This window comes from Aquarana catesbeiana, linkage group LG09 (assembly GCF_042186555.1).
Source record: "Aquarana catesbeiana isolate 2022-GZ linkage group LG09, ASM4218655v1, whole genome shotgun sequence".
Taxonomy (NCBI): Eukaryota; Metazoa; Chordata; class Amphibia; order Anura; family Ranidae; genus Aquarana; species Aquarana catesbeiana.
In genome coordinates, this window is record NC_133332.1 from 235176727 (window position 1) to 235193815 (window position 17089).

A 17089-nucleotide genomic window follows, 5' to 3' on the forward strand; every position below is an offset into this window, starting at 1 on the left:
GGGCGCTGGACACTGAACATGGCAGCAAGCAGAGCGCAGGGGAGAGAAGAATGTAAGCCGCCGCTGTCTTCTCCTCCTCCGGATTGATGCAGCCAGGATAAGAAGGTGAGTGAGAGTCTTGTTACTGGCCGGGGGGGGGGGACGAGAGAGAGAGACTGTAGGCAGGATAGTGTAGTGTAGTATAGTATGGAGGTCAGTGTAGTGGTCACTATGGGGGGGCAGTGTAGTGGACAGTATAGTGGTTAGTGTAGTATAGTATAGTGGTTAGCATAGTGGTCAGTATAGTGTAGTTTAGTATGGAGGTCAGTGTAGTGTAGTATAGTGGTTAGTATGGTGGTTAGTGTAGTGGACAGTGGAGTGTAGTATAGTGGTTAGTGTAGTATGGTGGTCAGTATAGTGGTTAGTATAGTATACTGGTTAGTATAGTGGTCAGTATAGTGTAGTTTAGTATGGAGGTCAGTGTAGTGTAGTGGTCAGTGTTGTATGGTGGACAGTGTAGTATGGTGGACAGTGTAGTATAGTGGACAGTGTAGTGTAGTGGTTAGTATAGTGGACAGTATAGTGTAGTATAGTGGACAGTGTAGTATAGTGGACAGTGTAGTATGGTGGACAGTGTAGTATGGTGGTCAGTGTAGTATAGTGGACAGTGTAGTATAGTGGACAGTGTAGTATAGTGGACAGTGTAGTATAGTATAGTGGTCAGTGTAGTGTAGTATGGTGGTCAGTATAGTGTAGTATAGTGGACAGTGTAGTGGTTAGTGTAGTGGACAGTACAGTATAGTGGACAGTGTAGTATAGTGGACAGTATAGTGTAGTATGGTGGTCAGTGTAGTATAGTGGACAGTGTAGTATGGTGGTCAGTGTAGTGTAGTATAGTGGTCAGTGTAGTATAGTGGTCAGTGTAGTATAGTGGACAGTGTAGTATGGTGGTCAGTGTAGTGTAGTATAGTGGTCAGTGTAGTATAGTGGTCAGTGTAGTATAGTGGACAGTATAGTATAGTGGACAGTGTAGTATGGTGGACAGTGTAGTATGGTGGACAGTGTAGTATAGTGGACAGTGTAGTATAGTGGACAGTGTAGTATAGTGGTCAGTGTAGTGTAGTATAGTGGACAGTGTAGTATAGTGGTCAGTGTAGTGTAGTGGTCAGTGTAGTATAGTGGACAGTGTAGTATAGTGGTCAGTGTAGTATAGTGGACAGTGTAGTATAGTGGTCAGTGTAGTGTAGTATAGTGGTCAGTGTAGTATGGTGGTCAGTATAGTGTAGTACAGTGGACAGTGTAGTATGGTGGTCAGTATAGTGTAGTATAGTGGTCAGTGTAGTATAGTGGACAGTGTAGTATAGGGGACAGTGTAGTATAGTGGTCAGTGTAGTATGGTGGTCAGTATAGTGTAGTATAGTGGTCATGGTAGTATGGTGGTCAGTATAGTGTAGTATAGTGGACAGTGTAGTATGGTGGTCAGTATAGTGTAGTATAGTGGACAGTGTAGTATGGTGGTCAGTGTAGTGTAGTATAGTGGTCAGTGTAGTATAGTGGACAGTGTAGTATAGTGGTCAGTGTAGTGTAGTATAGTGGTCAGTGTAGTATGGTGGTCCGTATAGTGTAGTATAGTGGACAGTGTAGTATGGTGGTCAGTATAGTGTAGTATGGTGGTCAAGTGTAGTGTAGTATAGTGGTCAGTGTAATGTAGTATAGTGGACAGTGTAGTGTAGTATAGTGGACAGTGTAGTGTAGTATAGTGGTCAGTATAGTGGACAGTGTAGTATGGTGGTCAGTATAGTGGACAGTGTAGTGGTAAGTGTAATATAGTGGACAGTATAGTATAGTGATCAGTATAGTATAGTGGTCAGTATAGGAATCAGGTAGGTCAGTACTATTGTATTTGAAGGGACTCAGAGCCGGTTCACATTAGAAGCGGCACGACTTGCAGGTCGCCTCACCGAGGCGACCTGCACACAACTGCCGCGGCGACTTGCAAGACGACTTCTGTATAGAAGTCTATGCAAGTCGCCCCCAAAGTAGTACAGGAACCTTTCTTCTAAGTCGGAGCGACTTGCGTCGCTCCGATTAGAACGGTTCCATTGTACAGAACGGGAGGCGACTTGTCAGGCGGCTAGGTCGCCTGACAAGTCGCCCCCGTGTGAACCGGCTCTTAGGAATAGCTAAAAGTCCGCAGGTTAGGGGGGGCGCAAATTAATTGCCTTGCCCCGGGTGCTGACATCCCAAGCTACGCCACTGGATGCAGCCACTGTTTGTGTATTTTCACAGCTGGCGTGGCACAGCAAGAGATTCATTCATTAGTGCTGTAAACAATCAATTTTTTTACATTTAGAATGCAATGTATGGCCAACTTACCTTCCTGTTGCATCTCTGCGACAGGAAGTAAAAGGAAATTTCTCTAATGGTACATATATACAGCCAAAAAATAACCTGTAAGGGTTTCTAAGCCTTCCCCCTCTATCCAAAACTGACATTAACACTAAACAATATGTTTCAAGATAGCATTTAAGAATCTAGACTCTAGTCATAAGAATCAAATGGTTCTTTTTACAACACTAAAACTAATCATATGATTGTAGTAAGAGGGCCTCACAACGTAGCACTACTTTCAGCTAGTGCACTGCAATAGCCAAATCCCTTATACTTGCAGAACAAAGGTTTGTTCATAAGGATCAAAAGTTTGGTGACCTAGGAACACCTTTTACGTATCTTGTATATTAGGAAAGGTATTCCAAAACACACTTTCTGCAGGCCCCGTGTTGTCCCATGCATGAAGCTTGATGTACCAAAGTATCAGTTCAAAGATGTTATTCACATCACAGCAACCAGTAAAATTCAAACATGACTTGTATGGTTGGATCTAACTGGTGAAACATTAAGCAGAGAGAGCTTAGACTTCAAGAAGCAGACCCAATCTCTACACATGGGGTATTCTCTGGAATCAGACAGCGGTGGATAAAATGATTTTGGTAAAGTTACAGTTGTTAACTTATGCACATTTGTAGAGTTTGCCATATTGTATTAACGATTCACTAGTTGATTTCACATCAGAATTTTTCTTATTTTGATAGAAAGTGAATAATGGAATCCCTCTGCCACCCACAAAGATGCCCCCAACTAGGCCCAATGTAAAGCCAACGGGTAAGCTGTGAAACTTGTAATTTATTTTTTCTGCTGTGTTATGGCTACCCCCCCTGACTTAAACTATATCTGTTTTCTCCAGGTAATCCATCACTAGATCTGGATGTACCAAAGAGACCTGCCCGTGACCTACCAGAACAAAAAGAGGTACTAAAGTATTGCAAGGAGCTGGTACTGTAACTTATTATAATTATATATATATATATATATATATATATATATATATATATATATATATATATACAGTATCTCACAAAAGTGAGTACACCCCTCACATTTTCGTAAATATTTTATTATATCTTTTCATTTGGCAACACTGAAGAAATTACACTTTGCTACAATGTAAAGTAGTGAGTGTACAGCTTGTATAAAAGTGTAAATTTTCTGTCCCCTCAAAATAACTCAACACACAGCCATTAATGTCTAAACTGCTAGCAACAAAAGTGAGTACACCCCTAAGTGAAAATGTCCAAATGTGGCCCAAAGTGTCAATATTTTGTGTGGCCACCATTATTTTCCAGCACTGCCTTAACCCTCTTGGGCATGGAGTTCACCAGAGCTTCACAGGTTGCCACTGGAGTCCTCTTCCACTCCTTCATGATGACATCACTTTCCTGGTGAATGTTAGAGACCTTGCGCTCTTCCATCTTCTGTTTGAGGATGCGCCACAGATGCTTAATAGGGTTTAGGTCTGGAGACATTCTTGGCCAATCCATCACATTTACCCTCAGCTTCTTTAGCAAGGCAGTGGTCATCTTGAAGGTGTGTTTGGGGTCGTTATCATGTTGGAATACTGCCCTGCGGCCCATTCTCTGAAGGACGGGGATCATGCTCTGTTTCAGTATGTCACAGTACATGTTGGCATTCATGGTTCCCTTAATGAACTGTAGCTCTCCAGTGCCAGCAGCACTCATTCAGCCCCAGACCATGACACTCCCACCGCCATGCTTGACTGTAGGCAAGACACACTTGTCTTTGTAGTCTTCATCTGGTTGCTGCCACACACGCTTGACACCATCTGAACCAAATAAGTTTATCTTGGTCTCATCAGACCACAGGACATTGTTCCAGTAATTCATGTCCTTAGTCTGCTTGTCTTCAGCAAACTATTTGCGGGCTTTCTTGTGCATCATCTTTAGAAGAGGCTTCCTTCTGGGACGACAGCCATGCAGACCAATTTGATGCCGTGTGCGGCGTTTGGTCTGAGCACTGACAGGCTGACCCCCCACCCCTTCAACCTCTGCAGCAATGCTGGCAGCACTCATACATCTATTTCCCAAAGACAACCTCTGGATATGACGCTGAGCACCTGCTTCTTTGATCGACCATGGCAAGGCCTGCTCTGAGTTGAACCTGGCCTGTTAAACCGCCACCGTGGTCTTGGCCACCGTGCTGAAGCTCAGTTTCAGGGTCTTGGCAATCTTCTTATAGCCTAGGCAATCTTTATGTAGAGCAACAATTCTTTTTTTCAGATCCTCAGAGAGTTTTTTTGTCATGAGGTGCCATGTTGAACTTCCAGTGACCAGTATGAGAGAGTGAGAGCGATAACACCAAATTTAACACACCTGCTCCCCATTCCCATCTGAGACCTTGTAACACTAACGAGTCAAATGACACCTGGGAGGGAAAATGGCTAATTGGGCCCAATTTGGACATTTTCACTTAGGGGTGCACTCACTTTTGTTGCCAGTGGTTTAGACATTAATGGCTGTGTGCTGAGTTATGGGGGTAGCAAATTTACACTATTATACAAGCTGTACATTCATTACTTTACATTGTAGCAAAGTGTAATTTCTTCAGTGTTGTCACATGAAAAGATATAATAAAATATTTACAAAAATGTGAGGGGTTACTCATTTTTGTGAGATACTGTGTGTGTATATATGTAATATATATATATATATATATATATATATATATATATATATGGGCAGCACAGTGGCTAAGTGGTTAACGCTTCTGCCTAGCAGCTCTAAAGTTGTTGGTTCGAACATAAACCACGACACTACCTGCCTGGAGTTTGCCTGTTCTCCCTGTGCCTGCGTAGGTTTCCTCCGGGTACTCCGGTTTAGTCCCATAATCCAAAGACATGCTGGTAGGTTAATTGTCTCCTGTCTAAATTGACCCTAGTATGTGTATGTATGAATGTGAGTTAGGCCCCTTTCACACTGGGGCGGTGGGTGCATCGGCGGTAAAGCGCCGCTATTTTTAGCGGCGCTTTACCATCAATTTCACGGCGCTATTCGCCCGCTAGCGGTGCGCTTTTACCCCCCACTAGTGGCCAGGAAAGGGTTAAAACCCAGCCGCGAAAGGGTTAAAACCACCGCAAAGCGCTATGGACAGGAGTGGTTTAGGAGCAGCTCCTTTACTGCTCTAAAGATGCTGCTACAGGACATTTTTTAGCGTCCTGCCATTTTTTAGCCGTCCAGCCCCTCAGGGCTTTCACATTGGACAGACAGCAGCGGCTGTTTCAGGGCACTTTGCAGGCACTATTTTTAGCGCTGTAGCACCTGCAAAGCGCCCCAGTGTGAAAGGGGTGTAAGGAACCTTCGATTGTAAGCTCCTTGAGGGCAGGGACTGATGTGAATGTACAATATATATGTAAAGAGCTGCATGAATTGACAGCACTATATAAGTACCAATAATCAATAAATGAAAGGCCAGTAAGCTGAAAAGATACATTTCTTTCTAGAGAAGAACTATTGAAAACATTTTAAAGCTCTTTACAAGAACCTCTGTAAAAACAACTTTATCCTATTAGGGGATGAGAATCTCAACCTACCAAAAGTGATACTTTAGCTGTTGGTGGAGTCTGGTGGGCTCATTCAGCCCTTGTTTTTTTTATATGCTTTGGATGCTCCAGCAACCAAATCACCTTGTCATAGTTAATGAGATTGTTCCTCGCAACCTGGAAGTTTTGGGGGTTCCCATTACAACATTTGTCTTTTAATGACCACCTTATGGGTGTTTAAGTGCTGAAGGAAAAAGGCTTCACTGTGGGAGCTGTCCATGTAGACAAGGCAAATTGTAATTTACTGATTCATCACCATTGTCACTGCCTAGCCTGAAATACTAACTAATAACATAATTTAGATTGCAGTCAGCTATTAAATTGTGCAGCAGTGCTAAATGTGTCATATTCTTTTGAAGCATTTAAAATTGTATGTATATATATATATATATATATATATATATATATATATATATATATATATTTTTTTTTTTTTAATTTATAAAATGAATAGTTGGTACTGACATTTTTCAAAGTAGTGGCTGTATGTACAATACTGTATATGTGCGTCTTTCTTAATAAGGTGAAAAGAGAGGAACCATTGTCGGATGTTACCTCTAGAGCAGGGATCTCCAAACTACAGCCCTCCAGCTGTTGCGGAACAACACGTCCCATGAGGCATTGTAGAACTCTGACATTCACAGACATGACTAAGCATGATGGGAATTGTAGTTCCTGAACAACTGGAGGTCCATAGTTTGGAGACCCCTGCTCTAGAGCAACCACTCATAAACTTTTTAATCCGGACGAACCCTTAAAATAATTTTTAGGCCTCAGGGAGCCCCTGCTAAAACCAACCTATTGGGGGCCCTTTGGGATAAATGCCCCTTATATTGGTGGTCCGTGGAAATAATGCCACTTTAGCTTGCAGACAGCCAAAAAGATCATTGGTGACATGCCACTGGCTCTGCCAAATGGTGTTCATCCTGGAACTATGCAGGCACCGTCAAAAAGAAGGGCAATTACCACAGCTCAAGGAACCCCTAGCAACCCCTGAAAGAACCCTCGTTGAGAAAGGCTGCTCTAGAGAGAACAATGTAGTGGAGCAATTATCAAATGTATCTGTTTATTCTAGGCCAGTGAAATTAAATTAACCCTTTAAGACATTATCATTTTGTAAATATGACATCCTCTTTTATACAGGAGACAGTGAAGGAGAAAGCTGGTCAACAAATGCCTCTTCAGAAGGTGGAGATGGTTGTCAATTTGCAGAGCGTACCACAGACCAAGCAGGAGGTCACAGTGGTAAGTATACGAGTGTTGAGTTTCCACATTTAACAATAATCTCACGTCAAGATTCTCTTGATCACATCAGCATTTAATTAATTTTTTTTATAGAAGCACAATGGAAAGTAAGCTGCTGACCTCTAAGTAGGGTAAGGACTTGGGGTGGGATGTGGCCCAGAAAGCCAATAGCTAACAGTTTAAAGTGACACTAAACTCTGGATTAAATAAAAGAAAAAAGTATTTTCTTAATGCAAAAAAGTACCTTCTATTGGTCTCTGCCTCCTACAGATTCATTTAATTTTTGCTGCTGTGATCTAACTTCCTCTAGGAGGGTGGCTACATTTGTTCTCCATGGTCTCACTGTATGTGGGAACATAGCCACCTTTCCTTATTCACACCCAACATGGACTAGGGACTATGGACTAGGAGTGCACACGTAATGAACTGAAGTGAAGGTGGAAAGGAGAAGCTCAAAAACACACAGATTATGTTACAAGGAGGCAGAAAAACACTTTAGGATACAGTTCCATGAAAAATAAATAACATGGCCATTAAGTAGTAGATGTGCACGTATTATTTTTGGGGAATTAGGATATTGTTTAGTGTCACTTTAAAGGATAATTAATCCAAGAACAAAAATGTAATATATTGCAGCTTACCAGTCCTTAGATGTGGTGGCTGCATTAGTTTTCTTATTTTTCAGACTAGGAACACTTTCAGCTAGTACAGAAAATATCTTTTGATACAGTGCCCTTGTCAATTCCTGTGAGCTGAAATGAGAGCACAGACCCCAAAACCTCACTTTCTTCAAAGATTATCTTTACTGTGTTTGTCGCCCAAATAGGCATTGGACAAACTCCTTATAAACCATAGGAGGGAGCAAAAGATGGCCTCCTTTCCTTTTCCTTTCCCTTTCCCTTTCCCTTTCCCTTTTCCTTTTCCCTTCCCTTCCCTTCTCTTCTCTTCTCTTCTCTTCTCTTCTCTTCTCTTCTCTTCTCTTCTCTTCTCTTCTCTTCTCTTCTCTTCTCTTCTCTTCTCTTCTCTTCTCCCTCTTTCTCCTTCCTTTCCCCTTCTTCCACTTTTGACATACAGGGACCCCTTTCCACGTAATGGCCACAACACCAGACATAACTATGCTGCCCTCTTCCATACTCTACCACAAGCTTCTCTAAATTTAAATGTACCCTAACCTTTACTTAAAACAGCACCATGCTGTACCCTCTAGTTGTACACATACTCCTAATGACATAATTACAGCTGGATCTGGTAGGCCTACACAAGGATTTGGCTCCTTCGATATTATTCCAAGCTCAAAAGAGAAGCATAGTAATATTTTTTAGTTAAGAATCATACTTACCTAGGTTTGATGCTGCATCTGCCCCTCGCCGACTCTAAGGCCGAGAGCCGAGGAATCAAACACCACTGATCACTCGGTTCTCAGAGCTACCTGAGCAGAGAGCTGGTGACTGTCAGTTACCATTGTCTTCTCTGCCTCGCCAGCACTCACTGGAGCGATGGACTGTGGAGGGGTGGGAGCAGCCAGGTCAGGCTCTCGGTGGCTCGCTGAGAGCCTGAGCTGGATCCTGACCATATGGTTGCAATCTTTCAGAAGCCTGGACCGGCTCTGTGATGTCAGCTGACAGCGGGTTCCAGCCCTCTGTCTGCTGAAAATCGGTCACAGTAGTGCAGAATGGACTGCACTCCTATGATTCACAGGAGAAGTACATCAATAAAAGCTTTGGCTGTCTCCTTTAACCTCTTGGTCTATGAGCCATGAGGTTTAAGCACTTTCAAATCCACTCATCTGTAGCCTGGGTGATCCTGAGACCCGGTGGGACATTTATTACAAGTTCTCTCCTTGTAATTACAGGAATGTCTTGGGGCATGTTTGTTTTTTAAGCCTCCTCTGACTATTGTGAAACCCACCAAGACTGTGCACTCACTTCACTTGCACAGTTATGACCAATTCCTTTCTTTCTTTCTCCAGGCCAAGCAAGACCAGATGTGCACAAAAGAGCCCGTAGCTGAAGAAGACAGCCTAATAACATTACAAGTACACACTGAGTTCACTGTAAACCTGTCAGTGAGAAAGGACATCACTTATACTGAGCTACAGCATCATCTCAGACAAAAGCTTAAGCAACATGGAGAGCAAATTAACATCCAGCTGAGGTACAAATATAATGGTTGCCAATTTCCCATAGCTTCCAGTTTCACCATCTTGTCCTTTGTATGCTGCATTTTCTTGTTCTATGACTTGTTGGCATAAATATAACTGGGAAAAGATTAGTTTTGTAAAGGTAATAATGGCAGCCATTCAGCATTCAATTTTTCAGGTTTCTGTGGACCAACTATTATGAACTGCTTTCTGACTGGTTCCTGTGAAATGTTGCACACAGTTCAGTAAGCCTATATGTCAGTAGCGCCATTAGATGCCATTTCCCCTGGATGCTCTGTTTACAGGGGTTTTTACCCTCTAAAATTACCCTAACAGTTGATTGTACCCTATTTGAACCCTAAAAACCCTAAACCAGGGCAGCCATCAGATATTTTGGGGCTCCTTACACAGCTTTAGGCCTGGGCCCTCAAGGCCTGACCACCATTTCCCAGGGTCTGCCCACTGGCCGTCCCCATCCTACAAAGAGACAGCCCAATCCAACAAAGAGAAAGTCACAGCAAAGGCCCACATCCAGCAACATTGTCAACCAATTTACAAAAATTGTGATGTCTAACAACTTGTCTCCAGTCCACAGTGAGCAGGAAGTCAGGTATGCTACATGCAGAGCAGCTCTTCCACAGACTGAGCTGCGACTTGTGCCCAAACCAGCATCTGATCTGCAGGGAAAGGCGGAGTGCAGATGATATCACACCCCTTTCCCTCTCTCAGGCTGCAGCCGGAACCAAGTGAGCTACATCGGCTCACTCCGTGGCCACCCTGCTAAAGCAATAGTATACAGAAAGTGCTTCTCCCTCCCAGAACACCGTTTCGCCAGAAAAAAAAAGCCCTGGCTTTTACTATACAGTAAGTTAACAACTTATTGGTTTTGGAGCCCTGGCCAGTCCCAGCGAGTTGTACTTGCTACTAAATAGCAGCAACAACATGTGTATGGGCTGTCCCCTCCTGATGCCCTGCACTAAACTCCTCAAAAAACCCTTAGGTCCCTTTCACACTGGCGCCTTTGTGTAGCGGATTCTGCTTGCTCAGCGGGGAATAGCTCCACTGATCCCCATTGAGCAGGCAAATGACAAGTCTGTGTCGGATGGACACAGTATCTCGGGGCCACTTGGTGCTAGGAATCCCAAATTTGGTGTGCAAACTCAGTGGAACTAGCACTACAACATATTCAAAGCTGGGGTAACTAGCACCAAGTGGCCCCCGAGATACAGGGCCCCAAAGTCGGTTCGGAAAATGTCAAGCACTTTTCTGCAGCAGAGAATGACATTTTCCGAACCGAATTTGGGGCCCCATATCTCGAGGCCACTTGGTGCTAGGAACCCCAGCTTTGGATATGTTGTATTGCTAGCTCCACTGGGTTTGCACACCAAATGTGGGGTTCCTAGCACCAAGTGGCCCCAAGATACGGGGCCCCAAATTCAGTTCGGAAAACGTCAAGCACTTTTCTGCAGCAGAGAATGACATTTTCCGAACCGACTTTGGGGCCCAATATCTCATGGCCACTTGTTGCTAGGAACCCCAGCTTTGGATATGTTATAGTGCTAGTTCCACTGGGTTTGCACACCAAATTTGGGATTCCTCAAATTTCCCCAAATTCCCCAAAGTCGGTTCAGAATATGTCATTCTTTGCACCAGAAAAATGCTTGACTCGAGTATAAGCCGAGGGGGGCACTTTCAGCACAAAAAAATGTGCTGAAAAACTCGGTTTATACTCGAGTATATACGGTAACTAATACAATTTGATTGTCTGCTATAGGGCAACAGGCACTGTCTGAGAAAAGTCTTCACTAAGACACTAATAAGTATGGCCAAATGGAATATTGGGACAATGTAGACATGAAGCTTCCCCAGTTGTCAGCATTGTGTTGATTGTATGGTTCATTAATTAGTTACAGGGATTCTGAGGAGAAGCAAGTCACTCCAGTGAAAGGAGATGCCGACCTCAAGAGAATGTGGGAACAAGCCAATCAGAAGAAGCTCATCCTGTGCTGTAAGGTAACTAAACAAAAAAACATGTGTAGCACCCCCCTGGGTATACTGGGAGCAAAGAGGGTACCTCCAGATACAGGGAGCGGACTTACATTCACCCCAGGGCTGAGCCCATGGCTATAATGGGAAGTTAGAACAAATGTGGGTGCCAGTCACTTTAGGTAGTTTTCAATGCTTTAATGAAGAACTTGAAAGAAGTAGTTAGTAAAGAGGTTGAGGGGAGGTTGCAGATACCTTTTTGTAGCAGATCACTTACAGACTCCTTAAATTAAAAGACAGAATCACAGATTTCTTATAGCAGATCTTGAATATCTGGGTAGGCCTCTCTCACGCAGACCTAGCAACCAGTAAGATGTCTGGATAAGCCTCTCTCACAGACTTAGCAGCCAACAGATACCTGGATAAGTCTCTCTCACAAACTTAGCAGCCAGGAATGTATTACCTTGATTGGATTGTAGAACAGCGTCACAGTATCAGAACCTTTAAGCCAACCTGGCAGTACTGTGAGGGTAGATCAGATGTAGGTGTGTCCTCCAAGTTAGTCACCAGGCCCTTCTGAGAGACCAGCCTTCATCCTGGCTCTCTCCAGCAAGGGTACTCCCCTGGATCTCCTCAGCTTGGCTAGGCTTCTTCCAAATAGGTAAGACAGCCTAAAGACCACCTCCGGACTAGTAGACCCCAGGCAGGCTTCTGGGCCTACTTGCACAGCTTGCAGCAGCGTAGCCTCAGGCCTGGAGGGCCACGAGGTGAGGACTGAATAAAGCACATGGCATCTGTCCAATAAATACCCCTTCCCAGAATGCACTGCGTCAGGAACCTCCTACTGGGCTGTTTCTGGAAAAAGTATATTCATGACAGCTCAACTTAGTTGTTATTCTCACACTGTCCTGTGGTACCAGTGACACCCACTGGCAACAGTGGGACATGCACAACACAGTCAAATTCAGGACAGAACCAAATAAACTATGTACAATCAATCTGAGCTGGTTACAGCTCAGCCAAAAACTAAATTTACATTATAGCCCCATTTTTACGAACAGGGGGTTACACATGTATTAATCTTTGTTGGTTACATTAGATGTTGGGCATCATATGGGTTGGGGTCAATATTTTCCTTCCACTGCCATATCTACAAACCAACTCTGTATGGATCTAACTTTGTGTACAGGGAGAATTATCTGGCTGAAACAGAAAAGGGCATTCCCCAACACCATGGTTGGAAATCTTTGCACTCTGCTGGCTGTTTTTTTTTTCTAAAAAATGGCATCACTGTATGGTTATTCAGCAATAAGTTACAATATTAGAAGAGAGATGAAGATACTTTTTGTTGCTTAATTGTTGGCCACTTTTGGCTAATATGTTGTATTTGGCGAATATGTTAGGTGAGCACTTTAATATCTTTTAATGTATATCTGCAGGACGCATATAACTGTGTGGGTAGACCAATCCTATATCACATGAAAGCCATCTACCAATATTCTCCAGAAGGACCAGAAGATCTGACCTTTAACCAAGGCCACATCATTGACATTCTCTCAGAAGGTAATACAATTACGGTACATCTTTGCTCATTAATTAAGCCAAGTGGTATTGATGGATATTTCCCAATGTTGCTACTGTACAACATCCAGGAAAAGACTGAGAAACTTTGGCCTAGGCAGCAAATAGAACCAGCCCTTTTATAATAGAGACGGATTTTTGTGGGCAAATTTAAAGTGGTTCTAAAGGCAGGTGGTTTTTTAATTCATGCATCTATGCATTAAGGTAAAAACCCCCCATACTTTCCTGAGGCCGATATCGATCCAGCTCTGTACACGAGAGCAGAATCACTGCTCTCTCTCACCGAACTGGCTCAGAGCAGTGGCAGGAGCCAGGAGCTGCCGTCAATTACAGTCAGGAGGGTGGGGCTGAGCCGCACTGTGTATTAATTGACACACAGAGCACGGCTCAGGAGCAAGCCTTCAAGAGTGCCCCTATAGCAAGCGGCTTGCTATGGGGCACTCAGCAGGGAGAGAAGCAATGAGCGGCAGCAGGGGACCCAAGAAGAGAAAGATTGGGGCTACTTTGTAGAAAACCACAAAAAAGTTAAGTAAACCATATGTTATTTAAAAAAAAAAACTACTTTTACGAATCACTTCAAAGTGTGCCATGATGTCACATTGATTGATGGACATAGTGAAAGGTGGATGTTTCTACAGAACATGGCTTGATGAGACACCTTCTGACATCTTCCAACATCAGCTTCCTTTGCCACTCATTTGCATGGTATCTCAAAGCCAAAAAGGACATTTGTGTTGGAAGACTTTCCTCTACCAAATGCTGTAGTTACAGGTCTGAATTGGGGGCAGGTAGCTATATTATGCCAGCAGCCATCACTCAAGGTCAGATTGCTGAAGTATCTCCACCCAGAGGCACCAGCCCAACATATCATATTTGTACTGGACCAGGGGCAAATAACCCTTACCCCCCAGCCCAGTCTTCCCCTGACATACATGACATTGTCCTTCTGGTCTGTGCAGGACAGTGACTAGAATGCTTCCCTAACCTGCCAGCCTGCATTTGTGTTCTACCATATGTCACTAAAGGCATAGGAGTTGATTTACTAAAAGCAAAAAGGGAACTTTCTTTTAGGTTGGTGAATGAGCTGAAACTCAAATATGTATTTTAAAAAAAATTTTCTTGCACATGATCGAGTTAGCTTTTTAAGATAAATTATCATCACATTTGCTATAAGCAAAGTGAAAATATCCCTGCAAAGTGAACACCCTTTTTGCCTTTAGTAAACCAACCCAACAATCCCTATTATGACCAGTGATATTATCATATATGGCTAACTTGTGCAAAATGCATGCTAAATGTTCTAAGGGAGTGAGTTTAGAGCAAGTTCGCAGTGGCCAGCTGTACTGCTCAGCATAGTAATTTGTTACATATCAGCTTTCAATTTCTACCATGAAATGACAGCTAAAATACAGTTGTTTGAGCTTTCTAGCTCCTCAAATCTGTCTTTAAAATTTACAGATAGGCACCTACCAACATAACCAAATCACATTTTTAGAGTGAAGACGTGCATGTTTGTTACCATGAATAAAAAAAAAAAAAAAAAAAATTTCAAACTCCCTCATGTGCTCTTAAGCCTAGGCTTCCTAGATCACATGGTCTTTGACTTCCAGGAGAATTATGGGTGTTGTACATTGATACAGCAGAAGGCCTATTGTTTTTAAACAGATAGGTCTTGTCTGGTGGTCTTGCAGTAAAATAGTTGGATCAGAATTGTACAATTTTTGTGCAGCCCTATTCTGCAGGAAGCAGGGCCTACATATGTAATAAGCAATATACGTTCAATCTATATACTGTATAGGAACAAGGTTTTAAAAAATTAAACACATTGATATTATTTACATGAATATCATTTCTCTTACATGTACTATAAGTCACTGAAACCCTAGTCTAATCTTAATAATGTTCTTTTATCACCTGACAGTGAATGAGGAGTGGCTGGAAGGTCACTGCAATGGAAGAATCGGTATTTTCCCCAAGTGTTTTGCTACAAGACTTGAGTGAGACCTAAAAAAAAGGAAAGTTTATGTTGCATCTGAACTTTCTAATCAGCCAATAGGAAGAGTTGGCACAGTTCTGAGTTTACAATCACAAAATATTGTACATCATGATGCCCTTATATTTTCCTATTGATTCTGAAAAACGTCAAGCGGACCAAGAATTCAGCTAATCCCCTGTCATTCAGGATTTCAAAAAGACATCTGCATTGATACCTGTGATGTGAATTGAAATATCTAATGCAAATGCAACATTCAAACTGTCAAACAACTTTCATGAACAGGCATGAATTTTGGTGTACAAAAGGCCTGTCCTAGATGTTCAGGGCCCTAACCAGGGTCCACACAGCTGCTATGCAAGAACATCATGCCTCTTTGCTGTGAAAGTGCCAATATGAGTGATGTAAGCAGTGATACCATGACATCATTAATCAAGACATTTGGAAGCACAATTTGAAATTAATCGGTCAGCACATCTGAAGACATGTCAGTTTTTTAGTTCATGGGAACAACAAAATAGATGGAGTTTATTTCACCCACTTTACAACTGAACTACTTAACTGTTGCTTGCATTTAATTCCTAACATTATATTTATTTTTGTTTCTGCTTTTACCATTTTTTTCCTCCGCTGTACATAAAATATATATATATTTATTAATTCACCAAAGCACAATACCTGTAAATGGCTAATGCACTATTACATAAATGTAAACTATAAATATGGTCTCCAAATTTGACTCTTATTGATGAATGTTCCCAGCTCCTGGTCACATTTAGCGATATTTATACGGGCTGCATAGCCTGCTCTTTTGGTTGTGTATGCTCTGTATTATTAGTTGTGTTCTGTAATGCCCAGCTTTACTTGCTCATATGGAGCTGTCATATATTATATTGTGGGATTACTTGAACGCTAAATAAGGAATTTATTTAAAAAAAAATTCTTAATGCAAATCCAGCCCTAATCGTGAAAAATGGATGGTATAAAATCATATGTCTGAGGCAGGGTTCACACCATTGCGAATTGGATGCTGGATCCCCACATCCAATTCGCAATAGCAAGAGATTTTTACTCTATGGAGCCGGTTCACATATCCCTGCAGCAGGTCCGGTGTGTTTTGCAGAAAAACCCTGTGCGTCTTTTGGTCCATTTTAGGTGCGAATTCAGCCCAAAATTTGTGCTAAAATCGGACCTGGAAAGGTGAACCAGCACGCACCAGACCCCTGCTGTGAGCCGCATGCAGCTCATATGTGAACCGAGCCTAAGGGTTTTTGTTTATCCGAGTCATTGGAATAACTAAGTCACATTCAATCAGACTTCTAATGCTTTAGGCTTTTTACCACACTTCCTAGTGGCTTTCAGTTCACACAATTGTCAGGATATACCCCAACGTTTACAGTTGTGTTCAAAATAATATCAGTCCAACATCACTAACCAGACCAATCACTGTTTTGGTATAAATTATAGTTCTATGTGACAAATAATTTACTAGTAGGTGTAGTAGATTAATGGAAAACCAACAGACCCAATAGTCATGACATGCATCCTGCTGATTCTGTGTAATTGAATCATTAATGGAAAGGGGCGTCTTCAAAATAATAGCAGTGTGCAGTTCAATTAGTGAGGTCATTCAGTCTGTGAAAAAACAGGCGGCCCTTATTTAGGCCTGATTTACACGTATGCAGGTTGCAGGTGCATTTTGCATCTTTCAATAAATGTTTTTTATTCATTGAAGTCTATGGAACCAAAAACCAGAAAAAAGTTCCTGGCCCTTTCCATAAAATGCACAGATGTGAACTACATCCATAGGAAAACATGTTAAATGGACTGTAGTGTGTTTCTGAAAACGCACTAAAAAATGCATAGGTGTGAACCAGGCCTTTAGGACGAAGGCAGCAAATGTACATGCTGGGTATAGTGCATTTCTCGCTGAAAATCTGAGTCGTTCCAGATATTGTTCAGAAGAACAGCATGCTTTGATTAAAAAGTTAATTAGAGAGGGGAAAATATATAAAGAAGTACCGAAACTCATAGGCTGCTCAGCTAAAATTATCTCAAATGCTTTAAAATGGCAACCAAAACCAGAAAGACATGAAAGAAACTGGAAAACTACCATTTGAATGGATCGGAGAATAGCCAAAATGGTAAAAACTCAGCCAATGATCAGCTCCAGGCAGGGATGGACTGGCCATCGGGACTACCGGTAGATTCC

At 42.4% G+C, this 17089-nt stretch overlaps 1 protein-coding gene across 3 annotated transcripts in view; it reads left to right on the top strand.

Moving 5' to 3' along the window:
- Window positions 1-15582, top strand: part of NOXA1 (NADPH oxidase activator 1) — a 59576-nt gene extending 43994 nt beyond the window's left edge. Inside the window, exons 10-16 of one of the 3 annotated variants that reach the window (XM_073599977.1) lie at window positions 3072-3141; window positions 3224-3312; window positions 7076-7177; window positions 9147-9331; window positions 11225-11330; window positions 12743-12866; window positions 14806-15582. In XM_073599977.1, the coding sequence (XP_073456078.1) occupies window positions 3072-3141; window positions 3224-3312; window positions 7076-7177; window positions 9147-9331; window positions 11225-11330; window positions 12743-12866; window positions 14806-14885 (756 nt within the window). In that variant the 3' untranslated portion in view covers window positions 14886-15582. The remainder of the gene's footprint in view (window positions 1-3071; window positions 3142-3223; window positions 3313-7075; window positions 7178-9146; window positions 9332-11224; window positions 11331-12742; window positions 12867-14805) is intronic. The other 2 variants (XM_073599979.1, XM_073599978.1) reach the window with 2 other exon arrangements.
- Window positions 15583-17089: the final 1507 nt, after the last annotated feature.